Source organism: Centruroides vittatus, unplaced genomic scaffold (genome assembly GCF_030686945.1).
Source record: "Centruroides vittatus isolate TY-2023 unplaced genomic scaffold, ASM3068694v2 contig_397, whole genome shotgun sequence".
Lineage (NCBI taxonomy): Eukaryota > Metazoa > Arthropoda > Arachnida > Scorpiones > Buthidae > Centruroides > Centruroides vittatus.
Genome location: NW_027122212.1, coordinates 1,123,284 through 1,143,220, shown reverse-complemented (window position 1 = coordinate 1,143,220; position 19,937 = coordinate 1,123,284). Strand labels below are relative to the sequence as shown.

General features: G+C 30.3%; 1 protein-coding gene across 2 annotated transcripts in view; it reads left to right on the top strand.

The window, feature by feature from the left end:
* The first annotated feature begins 462 nt into the window (after nucleotides 1-462).
* The window catches only part of Vps16A (vacuolar protein sorting 16), a 69,073-nt gene continuing 49,598 nt past the window's right edge, over nucleotides 463-19,937 (top strand). The window contains exons 1-9 of one of the 2 annotated variants that reach the window (XM_067271384.1): nucleotides 463-555; nucleotides 6,551-6,639; nucleotides 7,122-7,222; nucleotides 10,838-10,966; nucleotides 11,028-11,175; nucleotides 13,515-13,636; nucleotides 15,768-15,887; nucleotides 15,997-16,052; nucleotides 17,007-17,081. In XM_067271384.1, the coding sequence (XP_067127485.1) occupies nucleotides 503-555; nucleotides 6,551-6,639; nucleotides 7,122-7,222; nucleotides 10,838-10,966; nucleotides 11,028-11,175; nucleotides 13,515-13,636; nucleotides 15,768-15,887; nucleotides 15,997-16,052; nucleotides 17,007-17,081 (893 nt within the window). In that variant the 5' untranslated portion in view covers nucleotides 463-502. Of the gene's footprint in view, nucleotides 556-6,550; nucleotides 6,640-6,984; nucleotides 7,037-7,121; nucleotides 7,223-10,837; nucleotides 10,967-11,027; nucleotides 11,176-13,514; nucleotides 13,637-15,767; nucleotides 15,888-15,996; nucleotides 16,053-17,006; nucleotides 17,082-19,937 lie in introns of those variants that run through there. The other variant, XM_067271385.1, reaches the window with a different exon arrangement.

Sequence of the window (19,937 nt, the reverse complement as noted above, 5' to 3'; positions counted from 1 at the left end):
TAACAGTAATAAAATCTTGCTGCTAAATTTATTGAGATATAAACTTATACGGGACTGGGCAATGGTAATTTGCTCCTTCAGCGAAACTGATTTTTTGCTTTCCTGCCTCGGGAACGATTGCCACCAGAAAGAGCTTGTAACGCTAACACTCTTGTATGAGTTATTTATAACAACTTTAATCCCTTTTACGACACCACCGTATTTAGCTTATCATTCTTCTTCTTTTAAACATTGACTCCTCATTTTTCCGCTCGGGGCAGTTTCCTTGTCGCCTCAGTGATCGAGTCAGCTGAAAAATCGGTGTAATTTCGTTCAAAAATCCAGTTTTTCTCTCTAAAAAAAGGTCTATTTTGTTTAATAACGTTTCAAGAAATCTTATACCTTAAAGTCTTTATTTGATCCTGTTGTTGTGTTTATTTGATATGACGTCATTTCTTTACGAAATTTCTCCAGCCATTTTTATAATTACGCAGAGGGCGTTGCTGCTGTGAAAGGAAGAAACATGGCGCTGTACACAGCTGACTGGAATCCGTTGGGGCGGGATTCTTTCTATCGGTGAGAATGTTTGATAGAATCGTTTTAAAATGAATTCTTTAAAACAGTACAATGTTTATAGCTGATCCTGTTCAAACAGCTGCAAAATAATGAAAATATTATTTGAGTAATTACAAATTTTTAAGAGAATTTATCTTGCTTATCTTTTTATCTTCGTTAAATGGCAGCTTGATAGGTATAATACAGTTTTAACAGCGTTATATTTTCAAGTGCATTATAAATTGTGAATATACTTTACACTTTCTGCGTAATTTGCGTAAAAGCTGATTTTAAAATATAGAAAATATTATAAAACATTTTTTGAAGTGTGTTAAAAGATTGTTAATTAAATGAACAAAACTCTGCCACATTTTTTAAATTAAAGTTGACATATTTGCATATTAAAGACACTGAAACTACTGAAACCATATCTGCCGGCACAAAATGTTGTTTGTACTTCAAAACCACGTGACAACTCTGTTTCGTTTCTACATTAAATTCTTTCTGACAACACGATACTTTATTTTTACAAACTTATTTTCCTGACAATTTTTATTAATCATTTCTTTGTTTTTACAAGCCTTTTAAGTATGACAGTTCCCAATGGTTCTATCTCTACAGGTGTACCAATGCCATGAATATAACCAAAACTGCAGAGTTGGTAAAAAAACACTTGCTCCAACTCCTGAAAATTTTAGTAGGCTGACTCCAGGAAAATTAAATACAAAGTAATTTTATGGGGGGAAGGCGCTCATAGGGGTTACCTCACTCTGAACTCTAAAAGGAGCACCGGGCATTTACCCAAATACTTTTATAGTTAGTATTTTTAATATTTAACTTACATTAATATTTATTTGTATAAAAAATTAATTTTTAACAAATATTTAATAAGAGGAAAAAGGGGAGTGATAAAGTTCTATATCTACATATCTTTATTCCACAGCTTCTGCACTTCAATTTCACCTTTCCAAAAAAGTTAGTCTAACTAAAAAGTGTGCGATCTAGCTGCTACTGCCCCTTGTTCAGAAAAAATCCAATGCATTAAAGAAAAATATATACTCTGATCAATTAGTCTGACTCATTCAGAAAAATAGAGTATTTATTTAGAGTGGGGATAATAAAGGAATGAATCAAAAATATTCAAATTCAATCGGGTAAAAATAGTTTAACTACTAAACACAAATACTAGAAAGAAAACTACTGTTACATATTTAATAAATTAAATTGTTGCATTTTGTATTTAAAATAAATGAATTATAACAAAAAAAATTTATTAAATACAAAAAAATTATTAAATATAAAATAAATTTCCTTTCACTTAAATAAAAAAACTAAATTAAATTTAAAATGCCGAGTCGGAGATGATACATTTTTCCTGACTCCGACTCTGACTCCTCTGGCCAGAAATACCTTCCAACTCCATGACTCTGACTTCAACTCCACAGCCCTGAATATAACACACAAATACAAACAACACAAACAACTTTACAATAAAACAAGGTACAATACACAAAGTAAAAAAAAACTCCAGAAGCCCAAGGAAGAGCAAAGTAAAACCAAAGCCTGAAATTATGAAATACCACAAAAACTAACAAAATAAAACTACTTACATATTAATACCAAAGAAATATTATAAACTATAATAATATAAATTTCTCATTATTAATCTCTGCCCAGATGTTATTCCTCCCCACTTCATAATAACTTTTCCTCTGTTCTACAGACTGTCTTCATATCAAGTGTAATTTTTGTTTGTGCTTGTCTCTTAATCTCCTCTATTATAAACACGCAAAGAAAAAGAGAGTAAATTACTCACTTTTCAGCATGCTCCACTATAGTAGTGAAATGCTTATGTTAGGACTGTGTGTCTGTCAGATGTGTTCTGTTCAATCCATTCATTGCACATGTCCATGCACAAAAGGGAACTGAATATTTCCATTTACGTATAAGCTATAGTAAAAAATTCTTCTGAACAACTACTTGATTCCAAGAATTTATAAAATTTATTTTAAACAAAATTAATATTTGATTTGCTTTTGTGGAGCATGCTATCAGATTGGCTTGACCAAGCTTGTTATCATATACTTTGGCTTATTGTGCTTTCCAAATGATTCGTTTAGCTAATGTGATTGTCTAATTTAACATACTCCTCGATCCCCCTGTCCTGGGTTCAAGGTAAGCTGGACTCTGTTCTATTGTCTTGTTTGCAGGAGTGGGATGGGAGCCTGACAAGATGTCTCACCCACAACTTTATCCCCAGCATCTCTCGTAGGATCAGTAACTGTCATTTTATCACAAATTACGTCATGACCTAAATGCTAACAGCACACTGCAACTTTAGTACCTATCTCTATAGGTTCTTGAGGAAGGGGAATGGTTTGTGCCACTGCAATACTAATGAGAACGAAGATTCAATGCATCTAATCTTCATCTGCCCGGTTCACTCTCACCACCATGCAAACCTTCATAAGGCTATTGTTGATCGTGGGTATCCTTGACCCTGTGAACTATACATCTTTATAGAAGACCAGATCATCTATCAAGAATTCAAGACCTTCATGGGACACCTGAAACTAATGGACTATACCACTACCAGCCCAAGCAGCACCTAATGGACAGCTTGTCTCCTGGGCTAACCGGGAACCTCCATAAGAGGACTCCTTATTGCTCCTCTCAGTGCCACCCCTTCTTATACTAACTTCTATCAAGGTGGCCACAACTGTCCTACTACTCAAAGTTTAACTGTATCTTCTTCTTCCCTGTAAATACAAGTTGTTCTGCACACTTGACTATTATATATCATTGTCTTATCCAACGGTCCCCTTTGCAGTTCTTGTCCTCCCTCTTCCACTCAAACTTCCAACTATCCCACTTTTCCAACTTTTCCTCAAATCACTCTCCCTTCTTCCTTCACCCATCTTTCTTATCTTTTAAGGCTACAATTTTGAGTACAGCCTTTCTTCTTTCATATGTGAGTCTAATTTAACATTTAATCATTCTGTTGTATGTTATAATTATATTGATATTTAACATTATTTCACAATATTATCAGGTCAGTCCATAAGTCCATGTCCATTTTTATGACCTTGAGAAAAATCTTGTTTTGCTGTTAAACATGTCAGTCTAATGTGATAATTTTTACACTGAAGTGTTAAATTGGATCTCATTCATATAATACTGTTCAGAATTGTGAACATTTCAGTTGTTTATTTTTGTTAAAATGGAAGTAATCGATGAATATAAAAGACATGTTTTATACTTTTTATTTTTAAGTGGTGAGAATGCTACAAATACAGCCAAAAAAATAAATACTGTACATAATCAAATTTTAATTAGTGCAAGGACTGCACAGAAGTGGTTTGAAAGATTTAGAAACAATGATTTTAGTGTGGAGGATAAGGCTCGTACTGGAAGACCCGTTGACTTTGATGATGATGCTCTCTCTCCACTAGTTGAAGCAGAACCATCTTTAACAGTTGATGAAATTGTGGAACGTTTAAATTCATCTCATGGAACTGTTCATAGACACCTACAACAAATCGGAAAAGTTTCAAAGCTAGGAAAATGGATACCACATGAACTGTCAATAGCTAACAGACAACAACGTATAAACATTTGCACGTCTCTTTTATCCCGTATTGCTTTAGAACCTTTTCTTGGTGAGCTGGTTACTGGAGACAAAAAATGGATCCTCTATAATAATGTGACGAGAAAAAGACAATGGATGGATCGCGACAAGCAGCCAAAACTGACTGCAAAAGGTGGGTTGCATCCAAAAAAAATTCTTTTGTCTGTTTGGTGGGATATGTCAGGTGTAATTCACTTTGAGCTGTTAGAACCTAATCAAACAATTACAGCTCAAATGTATTGTGAGCAATTAGAGCATTTAAATGAAAAATTGAAAAAAAATTGGCCATCGTTAGCAAACAGAAAGCAGGTTTTCTTGCAGCATAACAATGCCAGTCCACACGCTGCAAAAATAACTGTCCAGAAACTTGAAAGCTACAACTGGGAAATTTTATCTCATTCACCATATTCGCCAGATATTGCTCCCAGTGATTATCATCTTTTTCGCAGTTTGCAGAATTTTTTAAAAGGGAAAACTTTTGAGGATGAGAACAATGTAAAAAAGGCTATTTCTGAATATTTTGATACAAAACCGAAATCATTTTACGGAGACGGGATTAAAAAGCTACCATCAAGATGGCAAGAAATTGTACAAAATAATTGTGAATACGTTATAGATTGAAATAAAATTTAATTAAAATTTTTTGCTGCTTTTTTTGTAGATAAAAATACGCATGAACTTATGGACTGACCTGATACCTTTTTCCATTTTCTACTTTTTTAATTGGTGTCATTGTTAAGCAGATGTGACTTTACATTGTTAATAAATGTTTTTGGCTTGTTTAACTTCCTGTTAGTGAATAAAACAGTACTATTTATTTTTTAATGTATAACTTGAAAGGTATATTTTATATTAGTATTTAAGAAGCTGAAACCTTTGATATCCAGTATGAAATTTATACAAAAACATGTTTTCAACTAATTTAATTAGTCGTCATGATGTTCAAATCAAATACAGAAACAGACTAAAATTCTATATTTACAAGTTAACAAGAACTATATTCAAGGAATTATTTATATACTTGAATACATTTAAAATTTGTTTAAGCTATAGAATAAGCAAAACTTAAAACTTACACAATAGTTATTTTTTATTGCATTTTAAATAATTATAAAAAGTAAGAGTTTAATATTATAATAACCTCCATGTGTTGGATGTGATCCCAATGTTTCTATGCTATTTTTAAACTGTAAATTTAAAGCAATTCAGAGTGCTTAGCTAATGCTGAGTTATAGACTGACCTAATTGAGGAGGCCTTAATTAGGCCAGTTAACCCTTATCCCATAGATCACATTGTCTTGTTGGACCACAAATGTTAAAAGGGATGTTGAATAAAGAACTTTTATAGACTTACATTCATGTTTGATTCACTTCTTCACAAGTATAATGTGCACAAACACAATGGGTCATTTATTTAAACATGCACTACTTGGAAACTTGGACATAAAATTGGTCTATTTTAAGGTCCAACCAAAATCCTTTGCAAAAGTCAAGACTGATCAAGTGGAGTCCAATCACTCTCTCAAAGAGACAAAGTAATACACATGTTAGCTCTATCTATTAGCTGGTGTAAGTATTAAACTGTATTTTCATATTCTGTAGTGATGCAAGATAGATATTTTTCTTTTGCTTCATATTTTATCTCAAATTTTGGGTTACTGTTTCAAAGCAATGAAGTTAGTAGAAGTAATTGACATGTTAGATAAATGGAAAGTATATGTGAAAATTATTTAGGAGAAAGTCTAGAAAAATGTTTATTTTTTGAGATATTTGAATCACTGTATATCACTGTATATTCTGATAAAATTATTATTCGACTTGTGTACTGGTGTACTCGAAAAATTCACACTCAACAACCTTTTTAAAAAAACCAGTAATAGTAATTGAAAACAAACATTTTCGACCGTTAACTCGGTCTTCCTCAGGTTCTAAATATTGAGATTCGTTACAAGTTCAAAACTCTTTCAGAACGTATTTAAATTTTCGAATAGAACAGTTGCACGTTTTTGTTGCCATGGTATCATACGTGTTGTTGACATACGTAATACTGTGGTGCAAAAACACAAAGTAATTACATTCCATATATAAATGTTTGTTTTCAATTACTATTACTGGTTTTTTAAAAAGGTTGTTGAGTGTGAAAATTATTATTATTATTATTTTGTTGCTATGTTCAGGTCTTTCTAGATTAAAATAGAAATTTAGTTTAAATTTCTATAATGTTAATTGTAGTTCATTTTTACATTTCTAATTTTTCAAAATAGGTGAAGAAAATTATTATAATAATATATATTTTTAATAAATCAGATTAATTTAAAGAAAAATTGTTGTATAAAAATTTATATTTAGTATGATAGTTGAATTATTTGAAATTTATTTGTTAAATAGAAAAATAGAACTTTATGAAATGAATTGGGGTGAACAAGTAAACCTTTCAGAGTTTATTGTTGCTGCTGCTTCCTGTGGAGGACCAATAGGTAAGTTTGTCAAAAATATTAATGGCTTTAAATTTTTATTAACATTAAACATAATTAAATATGATTTTAAACATGATTTTATCTATTTAAATGAGAACTTGTATTTATAGCTTTATTTAAGTTTTAAAAATATGGATAGAATGACAATTATAATTATTATTTATGTTATTACTTAAAATAATTAATTAAATATTACATGATAAAGAATTATTTTCTTTCAAAAATATTGAGCAAAAACATAAATAAAAGTATTTAACATAGATGTTTATGTTACTATAATGATTTTCTGCATTATTTTGATATATGATCAAATTATTTTAATTAGCAATGTTAGATAGAAGAAATAAACACTACATATAATGAATTCAATATAAATATGAATAACAATACAGATAGAGTAAGAGATTTAATTTCATGACAGTCTGTCTTAAATTTATCTATTTATTCAGCTCAAATCTTAATTTATCTATCTTATTTTGCAGCCATTATTCGTGATGATAAAAAAATTCAGAGAAGTTACTCTAGTGGAAAATCAGATATAATAATATTTTCGTCATCAGGAAAATTTATATCTTCAAGAAAGGTATATCCAGACTTTCCCAATTACTGTAATTATAAGTTTATCTAATTATATGATTCATCATTGCATTATTAATACAGTAATATTAATTAATAATAATTAGTAATACAGTAATATCAAAATATTCCAGTTATTTAAATACTGTATTTACTTGCATATAAGACAATCTCGCATATAGGACAAGATGTGACTTTAAAGATCAAAATATTGGGACCTTGAATAAGTTCTCGCTGTTTTTTTCGTAAAAATTAATGCTTTATTTTAAAAAAGTCATAGAAAACATGTCACTGAAAGTATTGTCCATCGCTAGCCACTACTTTCTCCCATCGTTCTGGCAGCATTTGAATTCCATGTCAGAAAAATGACATGTCTTTTGAGGCTATCCAAGAATCAACCCAATTTTTGGCATCTTTATAAGAATGGGAGTGCTGCTCAGCCAGGCCATGTGCCATCGATCGGAACAAGTGATAATCGGAAGGGGCAATGTCTGGTGAATACGGTGGGTGGAGTAGGACTTCCCATTTAAGCGTTTCCAAGTAGGTTTTCACCAGTTGTGCAACATGTGGCCAAGCATTGTCATGTTGCAAAATCACTTTGTTGTGTCTCTGCTCGTATAGTGGCTGTTTTTCCTTCAATGCTTGGCTCAAATGCATCACTTGTAGTCAATAGTGATCTCCTGTGATGGTTTTATTCAGTTTGAGCAGCTCGTAATAAACTACACCTAGCTGATCCCACCAAATGCAGAGCAGAAGCTTTGAACCATGGATATTTGGCTTTGCTGATGATGTTGATGCATGGCCGGGCTTACCCCACGATTTTCTACGCTTAGGGTTATCGTAGTGAATCCACTTTTCATCCCCAGTCACGATACGATGCAGAAAACCTTTCCTTTTCTGCCGTTGAAGCAGCTGTTCACATGTGAAAAGACATTGTTTGATGTCTCTTGGCTTCAACTCATACGGCACCCAATGTCCTTGCTTTTGAATCATTCCTAATCCTTTCAAACGTTTCGAAAGTGTTGTGTGATCAACTCCTAGTGATTCTACAAGTTCAGCTAGCGTCTGACATGAGTCTTCATGAAGTAATGCCTCCAATTTTTCATCTTCAAACTTTTTCGGTGTGCCAGAACGTTTTTTATCTTCAACATCAAAATCATTATTTTTGAAGCGTCTAAACCAATCTCTGCCTGTTGTTTCCGACAGAGCATGGCCACTGTAAGTCTCAAAAAGAATTCTGTGTGCTTCAACTGCAGATTTGTTTTTGAATAAAATAGTGCAATAAAATTCCCTGCAAATACTCTTTTTATTGGCATGAAATGCAACATGTTTAATGCTATGAAAAAAAAAAGTTGTTTACACTTCGGCGAAATGACATATACTGATTTTCAAGGTTGCTTATTGTACTTCCTTACAGATGCGTCACCATCTAAAAATACATGCACACAGTTCTGGTAACGCCATCTGTTGGAAAACAGCAAGAACTTATTCAAGGTCCTCAATAAAAAAAATTAGAATTATTAATACAATTCTAATTTTATTTCATTTAATCACAAATAAAATATCAAATGCACGTAAATGCACACATTGTCCCGAAAAAATTACTGGCATTTTAAACTTTAAGGAAAAATCTTGTGAAATCGACAACATAATTTCTTCATGTAAGACTGGACAATCAGAAACCTTTTATGCCAATTATTATCAATAGTCAAATCCACTCTCTGTCGATTACACTTAAGAGTGTCTCCAAATTCTGTTTTCCAAATAATCATCTGTTTTCACATGGGAATGGATTAAAACTTATATTGGGTTTTCCTACAGAAACACAGCTTCCCTGTCATCAAATGTCATGGCACACCACTGTTCAAAAGTGAAATTACAACACCATGATAGAATTCACATAGCCACATACACAGGCATGACTGGTAGAGATGACAGAAATATGCAAATGGTTAAAAGAACAAAGATATGCAACAGATACGTGTTTATTCAGTAATGAATAAGGCCTCAGAAGGCAGTTATACAGGTTGTTATACAGTGAGGCATACTATCAATGAGGTAATTAATGGTTGCCTGAGGTATCCTTTGTCAAGCTGTGTTCGTTAGAGTATGCATGTCATCTACAGTATCTGGTGATTGTCCTCAGTGCACCTCGCATTGTACAAGGTTCCACGGGCATTCAATGGGAGAGAGATCTGGCAAGACTGCCAACCAGGGAAGGATGTGAAATTTATTCAGTCTGATGAAAGTTTATCATGGAACATGTGATCAGGCATTGTGTTGCTGGAATACCTTGTTGGGTGTGGCCTGCACCAGTGGTTAAACCACAGATCTCACAATTATTGTGATGTACAGTACTAGTCTGCTATCAGAATACCAGAAATATGCACCAGGGCTATCTGTTGATTGAACATGATGCCTCCTCACACCATGATGTGGAGCCAGTATGTTGCTCTGTGAAAAGAGCTGGCATGTAACATTCTCCTGATACTGTGGTGGCTGTCATTCCTCCACAGTATGATTCATCTGTAAACAATACCTGATGCCATTTAGTCATCCAGTTGTGATGGTGATGACACCACACCGGACATGCAGCCCTGTGTCAAGAGGTTTAATGACACCCTGATTGCTGATTGCTGTGCATACAGCCCTACTTCATGCAACCTGTTGGAAATGGTTTGTGGGTAGACAAAAATGCACCCATTGATGGTGACAGGCAGCTTCAGATGTCATGGCAAATGGGTCTCAATAGGCCAATTGGAAAATCTGCTGGTCTGTGTGCTCTGTCATGCACCAGTGTGATCTACTCCCTGTTTGGCATGTTCACAGATGTTCTTGCATCCATCATGTCACACATCAGTGTATGATACTCATGTTGTGCCCAACATGCATGGCAACTGTGCGCATTGACAAACTCAGGTGGTGTGACTTCAGGATACAGTCTCATTTCCCAACCATTAACTGGTGGTATTCAGCTTGCTGTTGTCTCTGAGGCATTTTGTGTGTATTTTTGAAACTTCAGCTGCCACAAAATGTCACTGATAGAATTTACGGTCCAAGCCAGCTGCTGGTCTTTATAGCCCAAAACTAGATACCACATGACCCAATGTGTATGCAAACTTAATCATTTGCATATCTCTGTCACCTTACCAGTTCTGCAATTTGCACATGGCTACATGCATTCCTTTGTGGTGTTGCAATTTCACTTTTGAGGAGTGTTTAACAACCAGGAAAGTAAAAATGAATACATCTTAATATTTTTGAGCACTTCTTATAATCAGAGATTAACAGAGGTTTTGCACTTTGAAACATTAAGATTTATTTAATTGTTAATTTGATCATTCCAATAAAACAGTTGAAACTGTTATTCTTTAATGATAAAACTATTAGAACATTATCATCAAAAACATGAAAGTATTTTTGTGATAAATTTATAAGAATTAGCGACTGGAACAAGGAAATGCTCATACCTTGTAAATTATATTTATTGTAATAATTGAATATTTTTGGAAAGTTCTTTTATAATGATTAATAAGTAAAACTTCTTACTTTATAATTTTTATAATGTCTGTTATAGTAGAACTTATAAATTTTATAAACAAACATTTAAATTTCATTCCAGTGGGACAGTGGAAAATTGACACATTTAGCATGGTCATCAAGTGAAGATTTGCTTTGTATTCAAGAGGATGGAATGGTCTTAGTCTATGATATGTTTGGAAATATACAAGACACATTTAGTTTAGGACAGGTATGAATAAACAATATGATTATAAACAACTTATATTTTATTAAAAGTAGATTTTTTTTAGGAAGCTAAGGATACAAAAGTAATAGAATGTAAAGTTTTTTCTAGCTACAAACATCTCACAGGTATTGCTGTTTTTACTGGTTCTTACCGAATATTTTATATAAACAATACCAAAGATCCAAGAATAAAGTTGTTACCAGAAATACCAGGTAAACTCTTCATAAAATATATTTAAAAAAATAAAATATGAGTTATGAACATAAGTTGATGCCACATATAACAGGATGTTTTTTATTGAACCTTTTTTTTTTTACAACTTTAATGTTTCTCACTCCTTATTCTAATTCTCTTTAATTACAATATGGAAAACATATTATATACTATTATATAGAAAACAAGAATCATGTTAACTATTAAACATCCATGACAATTGATATTTAATACATTAATTAAAGAAAACTATAAGTGTAAAATATAAAACATTAATTTTATTACAAAATTTGGTTATCTGGCATTTAAAATGCCAGACATCCAGCAATTGCTGGATTAGATCAGGTTATATCCAGCAATTGTGTGGCTTTAATGCTATTGGAATTAGAGATTAGAGATGGTATATATATATACCATCTCTAATCCCAATATATGTATGTACACACACACACCATGCCAGGATAAAGTGATAGCCAGCTGAATGTTGGTAGTGGGAGTTTATAGGCCTTGAATGCTAAGTTGTCTTCAGTTAGTGCTGCAGTAATCACTATGGTTATATCTAAATTAATAGTTCTGGAAGTGAAGATCAGAGGAGGTCTGGGTAGCGTAATTGGCAATACATGGTAAGCAGCAGTTGTGGGTTCGAGTTCCACTCAATAATTATTTAGTTTAATAATTATTAAATTTAATAAGAGATGGTACCTAATCTGAGATGGTTTGGCCATTTGGAAAGAATGAGAGAAAACTGACTGGCCAAACAGTTATTAAAAACTAAAATCAAAGAGAAAAAAAACCAAAGGGACAACCTAGACAAAGGTGGATTGATAGTATTTAGCAGGCTTTAGAGGAAAGGAATTTAACTTAATCCAGGCTAAAAATTTGTCTGTTGATAGGCGAGTTTGGAAAAAAGTAATGGATGGTAGTATGAAAGTTTGATTTTTTTCACTATGTTGACTTGTACACCCTCTGGGTATCAGCAGGAATTGACGACAATGATGGCACCTAATGCCTATCTCCAGACCAAATTACTTAGCATGTAATTATTAATAGTAGCAGTAATATAATCTGATCTAACCAGCAATCATTTCGCTTTAGAAATCATACTTCGCAAAGCAGTTAAAATTTTTATTTTAGAAAATATTTACTGATTTTTTTAAACAATAAATACAGGGCTTAGGTCTGGCTTAGAGATTTAATAAAAGAAAATAGTATAAATTAAAAAGTTAGCATAATTTAATGAAAAGTTGTTGTCATCTAGTACAAAAACTTTGGCAGATTTTTTTTTACACTCATATACTTCATTATGTGTACCAACATAGCAGATGTCAAACTTTATTTTATTTCAACCACATATTTAATAGCATGTGAGGTGTGACATTGTCAATACCCTGACAGATTCTGTCTCTCAGATCATTCAAGTTATGCACAGATGTATGATTTCACGCTTGATTACTCACAAAATCCCACAGGAACAAGTCCAGTGGGGTAAGACCAATCTATCATCTGGAAAACTCTATGCAGAAATTGTTTTGTCTAAATCACAAAATGGGGAGGAGCCACATCTTATTGAAAATGTGCAAGGATGAAGTTGTGAAATAGCATAAGTTGCAGTGACTGGAGCAAGTTCCAAATAACTTGCTTCAGTCACTGTAGCCTTTCATCTAATTCTTTGTTAAAGTGCACATATTTTGCCGTTCTGCATATGTGCTACAGCAGTAATTGCAGCACCAAGGTGTGATATTTTTCACAAAAGCCACAAATGTCAACATAAAATACATACTGATTTTCAGTCTGGTATGAATACAAAGCAAGTTATAAATTTTTTTTTCTATTAAACCTCTAAGTCAGACATCCTGTATATGTTACTGGTGATATCATTAAATTTTACTTTAAAAAATAATTTTTTTACTAGATTTATATGGTTTTTTTATATTGATATATTATAACTGAAATATTTTACATTTCCATTATGAGTTGGATAGGTTTATATTGGATTAGATTGATAACAATACTGACAACCCATTCTTTATTAGGGAATTATATAAATATTGATTATTATTGTATAATTTATACATATATTTATATATAAAATCAACCACAGAGAGCTTCATTTTTACTGATCAATTAATTTAATGAAATAATATTTGATGACTGAATTCTCATTATGAGTTTAAGTTTTTTTTTCTTATTTTACTGTGATTAATATTGATTTAGCAAATTTAATCAAATAAAAGTATTAATAAAAACAATAGTTATTTATTTTTGGAAGTGCTAAATATAATAAAAATTAATTTGAAAAAGTTTTTAAAATTGATTTAATTATTATATTTTATAATAGGAATGGATACTCCTCCTAGTAGTTGGACAGTATTATGTGATAATGGAAAAATCATATTCTTAGTAGCCAAAGATAGTCAGTTATTTATGATTGATTCCAAAGAAAGGAAATGGATTGAATTAGTAAGAAATTTATTTTTTTTTAAATTTACTGTTACATTTATAATTTTACTTCTGAATAATATATTTATTGCCAATTTGATTGAAATAAAATTTTATATTTTTTTATTAATAATTAACTGATTTCTTGTATCTGATATAATTTTAAATATAAAAATAATTTTATGATTTATTATTTTTTTTAGTTGACAATTATTTCATTATACTTTTTTCTTTTATTTTATCTTGTAATTATTAACAGTTATTTTCTCTATATTATTAACATTTATTAATCTAAAATAAATGTAAATTTCTAAATAATATAAATTTGGTTCAAATGAGAAAACAATATTTCATGTTTACTATAAAATATTAATTTCTAATATGATTTATATCACTTTTATAACCGTTTTTGTAAATCTTTGTCCGATGGTGATAATTATGATTAATTTTTTGAAGACAAAGTCCTTCCAAAAAAGAGAAACCACCATTTATTAACTTTGTGTTCCAGACATTACACTTTTGGCAACTGACCTTTCTTTTTAGGCTACTGGCTACCTTTTCCTCATCTACATTTTACAAGCACCTATTTTGTTGTAGATAAAAGCTGAAACAACCCTCTTGATGAGAATAGATGTCCGTACATCACCAGTTCCTGTTTTTAAAAATGTTTATATTTTTAATTGGATATATGTTTGTGTTTTTAAAGGACTGTTTGGCGGCCAGTAGCCTAAAAATACTGATATTTCAGACTCTTCGAAATCAGTCACAGTAACAATGAAGAGTCCAAAAAAATCTGTTTTAACTGGTTATAGAAGTGACTGATTATATCTGGCAAATATTGCTAATTTTAGCTTTCTATTATGATTCATATGTTAGCTTTATTAAAATATTTTATAAAATGGATAAATAGATCTGTACAAAGACTAGACTTAAGAGCAATTCTTTTATCACTTTCTCATATAAAGAAAAAGTGAAAATTATACAAAATGCATATTATAATTTAATTCAGACTGTCACTGTTTGTCAGTAATGAAGTAGTTAAAATTTTAATATTTTCTTTGAAAATTATTTTAATACAATCTATATAACTTTCAAAATGAGGTAAAATAATTTTTATCACTATATTTAGAAAATATCAAATTTTATTTTAATAAACACTCAAAATATTATAATCCTCTTTATATATATTTAATATAAACTGAAGCTTATGAAACTAATATAAACTGTCACTTTGTGATTTTTGTTTATGAATTATCTTGTTTGTGTTCAAGAATCTTGGAAGATTAAATAGAAAGAAAAGTCTGTAATGCATTATGTATTGGCTTGTGTTTCAAACCCTTTCCTTCTACGCTAACATGTTTAACTTAATGCCCAGTAATGATATTGACTGTGTTGTGTCTAGAAAAGTTCTGTGAACTCCAGTAAATTTCAACTGGCATAATGTTCTTACTTCAGGAATCCAATTACAAAACACTGTTTTATACTCATTTGAGGTCATTTCCATTTAATAATTGACTTGATCTGTGCACCATAGACCAAAACTGACTCTGAAATTAAGAAACATCACTGCAGAAACATTGCAAAAAGTATTTTGTAATCTTGCCAAATGGGTAAACATTTGTTATAAGAATTTTATAATAAAATGTCATTGCCTGCATTTCCCATCTTGTTATTTTCATAATGTTGTTCATTGATTGCATTTTATTTGACACAAACTGTATATTTAATATTAAAATATTTTGTGGTTTAAACTTTGATTTTCTGGATGTAAAGCAAGTATTTTATATTACTTTTATATTAATGTTCAGAATTCATTTACATAACATAAAAATTAATTTCTTTGTAAACTATAATATTTAAAATTGTGATTTTTTTTAGTATAATTAAAAAAAAAGTATAAAGTTTTAAAACAAAAAATATTTTTTTGAATGTTTCATTATTGTTTGTTTGTTTGTTTGTTTGTTTGTTTGAATAAACTTCAATAGAAAAAATTTGAGAAATACCAAAATTAAAATTTATTAAAGATTAAACTATCAACTTTAGAAAAATATTGAATAATGAATTAAAAAATTAAGGATTGCTTCCTACAGGTTAATTTAAAATTCAAAAATAATGAAAATGTTTGAATATTTATTTACTTATTTATTTTCAGTTTCCAAAATTTTCAAGTCAATTAAATGCAATTATAGAAATGGCTGTTTCAAGTAATAGCAAAAACATATGTCTTTTTACAGACACGGGTAATTTATGGATTGGAACAAGTGATTTAAAGGTAATTAATTTTAATAATGAAAATATTTGTTTTAAATGTTCTCATTATTAAAAAGAGAGAACATTTATTCTGCTCTTTTTAATAGAATGAATTTTTTTTACTTTTTTAGGAAAAATATTGTGAATTTGATACAGAAAGTAGAACAAGACCTCAGCAATTACTCTGGTAAATATTCAGCTTTTTATGCTCAAAATAATAATGCATATCACAACAGATTACAAACTCATAGCTTACATAGCTTGTATAGATTATTTATTTCAATCACCAAAGAAATATAATAAATTAAATGCTTGAATAAAAATGTATATTATTATACATTTAAGTACAATATTACAAATATACAGTATAGACAATATTTACTATTTAAATTGCACACAAACTTTATGGTGTCCATAAAGTTTGTGTGCAATTTAACTTTATTAGTACGTGAGAGAATTTACAAATTTCTCACACATATCTATTAATTAAAAAAAAAAGAAAATGCACACAACTTATAATTAAAACACAAAGGTAAATTCAATCTTAAACCTAAAATTGGGAGAACTATCCAAAAGAAAAAAGAAAACTAGGCTATATCTTATCTAAAAAGTGAAAAATTCAGATTATTCCCTTATCCACAAATTGGATAGTCTCCCATTATTAAATTAATATTTAATAATTAATTTAGAAGGTTCTGGAAGAAGAAAACCATCTTAAAGGAGGACTCAAACCTGTAACTCCTGCTTGCTATGCAAATTTGTTGCCAGTAACACTACCCACACTTCTGTCTGATCTTCACTTCCAGACTATTAATTTAGATATAGGTTAGGTGGTGCCAACTGGGAATGACTTTAGTGTCCATTGCCTGTAAATCCATCACCATATTATGACACTCGGTATTGCTTTGCCTTCGCATGGTTTATAAATACAAGTAAACATCTGTTAACCCAATTTTTAGATTAATGCTAAATGATTGCCAGATCACATCAGTAGCATTATGATAGCCCAATGTAATCTAGCAATCATTTGTCATAAAAATAATTTTTTGAATGTCAAAATATGGTTTTCTCACAAATTATAGTAATAATATATGAAATAATTTTAAGATCATATTTATTTAAAAACTTTTTTTAATTGCAGGTGTGGAAATAGAGCTGTTGTTGGTTATTGGCAAAATATTTTGCTTATTGTTGGGCCAGAAAAAGATTTTATTAAATATCCTTTTATGGAAATTAAACTTATATGTAAGGCATGTCCAAAGTGAAGGGAGACAAAAATTCAATTGCTGTAGACTTCAAATAAAATGTTATGACAAAATTATCACTTTTATGGAACATACAAGTTACCTACTTTTTTTAGAACTTCAATTAATTGCATTTAACACCCTTACTTGTCAGTTTTCTCACAGTTTTGTCCATCACATCTTTTCTGGATTCCTTTGCCACCATATTGCTGATATTTTCCCAAATATGTCGAAATTCTCTAAATTTTTTGGTTGCAACTTTTGTTTTCCATATTCTCTTTTGTAGAGTGCCCAAAAAATTTTGATGCCTCTTGTTTGCAGGATGTTTTGAGCATTTTTCATCTTCTGTACAAAATCAACATTAAACTTTACACTACTAGATTACTGGAATCTTGTAACTAATGCTTTCAAAACCTTTATATTTCCAGTAAGGTACAATGTTTAGTTGAGTGAACAATGCCAGGAATTCGAATTCCTGGCATTTCCAGGTTGGGACACCATTGAACCTGAAGCAGATCTCGGTGGAGATGCGAAAACGTTTTTTTGTTCACTCAAATAAACATTGTATCTTACTGGAAATATAAAGGTTTTGAAAGCATTAAGATCAATTTTTTTTTTTTTTTTTAAAGGTATCAGTGACTTTTTTTGCATAATGATTTGTTGCCATGTCTGGCTAGAAGAAAACATCATTCCTCTCGTAATGTTGATCTATGAAGGGTATAAGTCTTGAATGAATTATTCTAAGTAAATATCACTCATAATAGTGCCTTCAGAAATGTAGGGTTTACATACATTGCCAAAACGGTCTATCACTTGCCAGATGAGATACTGTTTATAGAATTTAGCTTGAGATTTCACAATTTTATCATAGGCAATTTCTTTTGGGTCTTCTGCATGATAATAATTCTTGCTTGGTACATTTGAAGAGTTGAAGGGAACATACGTTTCATCAATAATGAGGATTTTCTTCAAAAATTTTTTATACACTTTGCAACATCATGACTTTGCTTGGATTTCCTGACTGCCTACAATATCTGATTCACTATAAAGAATAAAAATATGACACATTTTAAAATGAACTATAGCTTATATTTTAAAATTTGGCATATATATTTTTCTATAGTTAACAACCATTCTGCTTTGAAATTATGTTAATTTTGAACAAAAAGGTGTAATTAGAATTGTTTGTTTGTAACAGACAGTTTGTAAAATTCTACAAAGAACTGATTTTAGTACTATTTTTTCTTTTATTATATATCTGGAGTAATATAATATAATTCTTTTTTGTAAGATAATTTCAAATACAGGATTAACAGGCTTTAAAGTTTGGAGTCTGCATTTTTCTTTTGCTGATTTATTTTAAAATTTTAAATTTATAAGGATATAAAACTTATTCACAGATATGTTTTCTAAATGAATAGTCAATGTCTTTAAAAAGTAAACTTTGTTTATGAAAATTGATACTTTTACAACTATTTAAGATAAAAGTATTCATTAAATAACTGATTTTAGATTAATTTTTCTTTCTTTGAAATTTTGAAAGAAAAAATTATAGTTTTTCTTTATATTATAATTTTCTGTAATATATTACACTTAAAAAATAGAATTTGTCATAATCTTGAATTTTTCCTATTTTCTTTTAGTTTTATTTTTAGTTTTTGCACGACTGTTTATGCATATATTTTTAATATAATTAGATATATTAAATACATGTTTTATCTTATATTTTTTTAATATATATAATACAAATTTTATAAATTTTTTAAACTTTACATCCTGTTTTTTAGTTTTTAATAATATATATATATATAATATATTATTGTCTATTTTTTTATCATATGATTTTTCTGTTTCTTGGGCATATTAATTGTTTTGTTGGGAATAGTAATCTAATGCCATAAATCATTATTTAATGAGTGTAGATATAAATAGATTTGTGGTATCTAGGTTACTTTCAAAAACATATTTGTCTATATTTTTAGATCATTATTCCTTGTGTTTTATTATTATTATTTTGACATTTTAAATAGCATCATATTTAGCAAGTTGTGAAGTTCAAATTTAGACATTTTGAAAAAAAAACTTTGTTGCTTTATTGACAACTAACTCAATAACAATTACAGTTCAGCCTGATTGATAGTCATCATCAATATCAATCATATCTTGTCACTTTTGCTGCAAACTTTCAATCCTGTGAACAAAGAATGACTGGGGTTTTTCTTTGAAGAAAGTCTGAAGTGTCAGGTATCGTTATTGAACTGTATACGGATCTGCAAGATGTGAAATAGATTGTAATTTGTTGTGCCAAGTCTGGGTTGTAAAGGTAGATGAGGATAAACCTCCCTCTGGACTGGCCAGCTTCTCTAAGGTTATCTTTGCTGTATGTGCTGGCATGCTGTCATGGTGGTATTAGACTTTGTCAATTTTTGGATTAAGTTCTTTTATCTTGATGTTCAAACGATCCAGTTGTTCATAGTAAAGTTCTGTCATGACAGTGATGTTAGTTGGAAGCAGCTGCATGCATCACAATGATGTCAAAAAAATGCTGATCATTGCCTTCTTCTGCACTATCATTTGCAGAAGAAGGCAATAATCAGCATTTTTTTACATTTGCAACAGTTCATTGGCCTTTGTTTACTCACAAACACTTTAACAAATGCTTTGCAGATGAGATCATGAACCTTTATTGCATTGTGGCCACTTTTAAAGTGATAGAGCAACAGCACATAAATGTGTGTTTTTTTGAAAGTTTCATATAGTAAAACATTTCTGATGTTTCTGTTTTCAATGAAATATGTGATGAAATGCCCTGGTTACTCTGTTATATT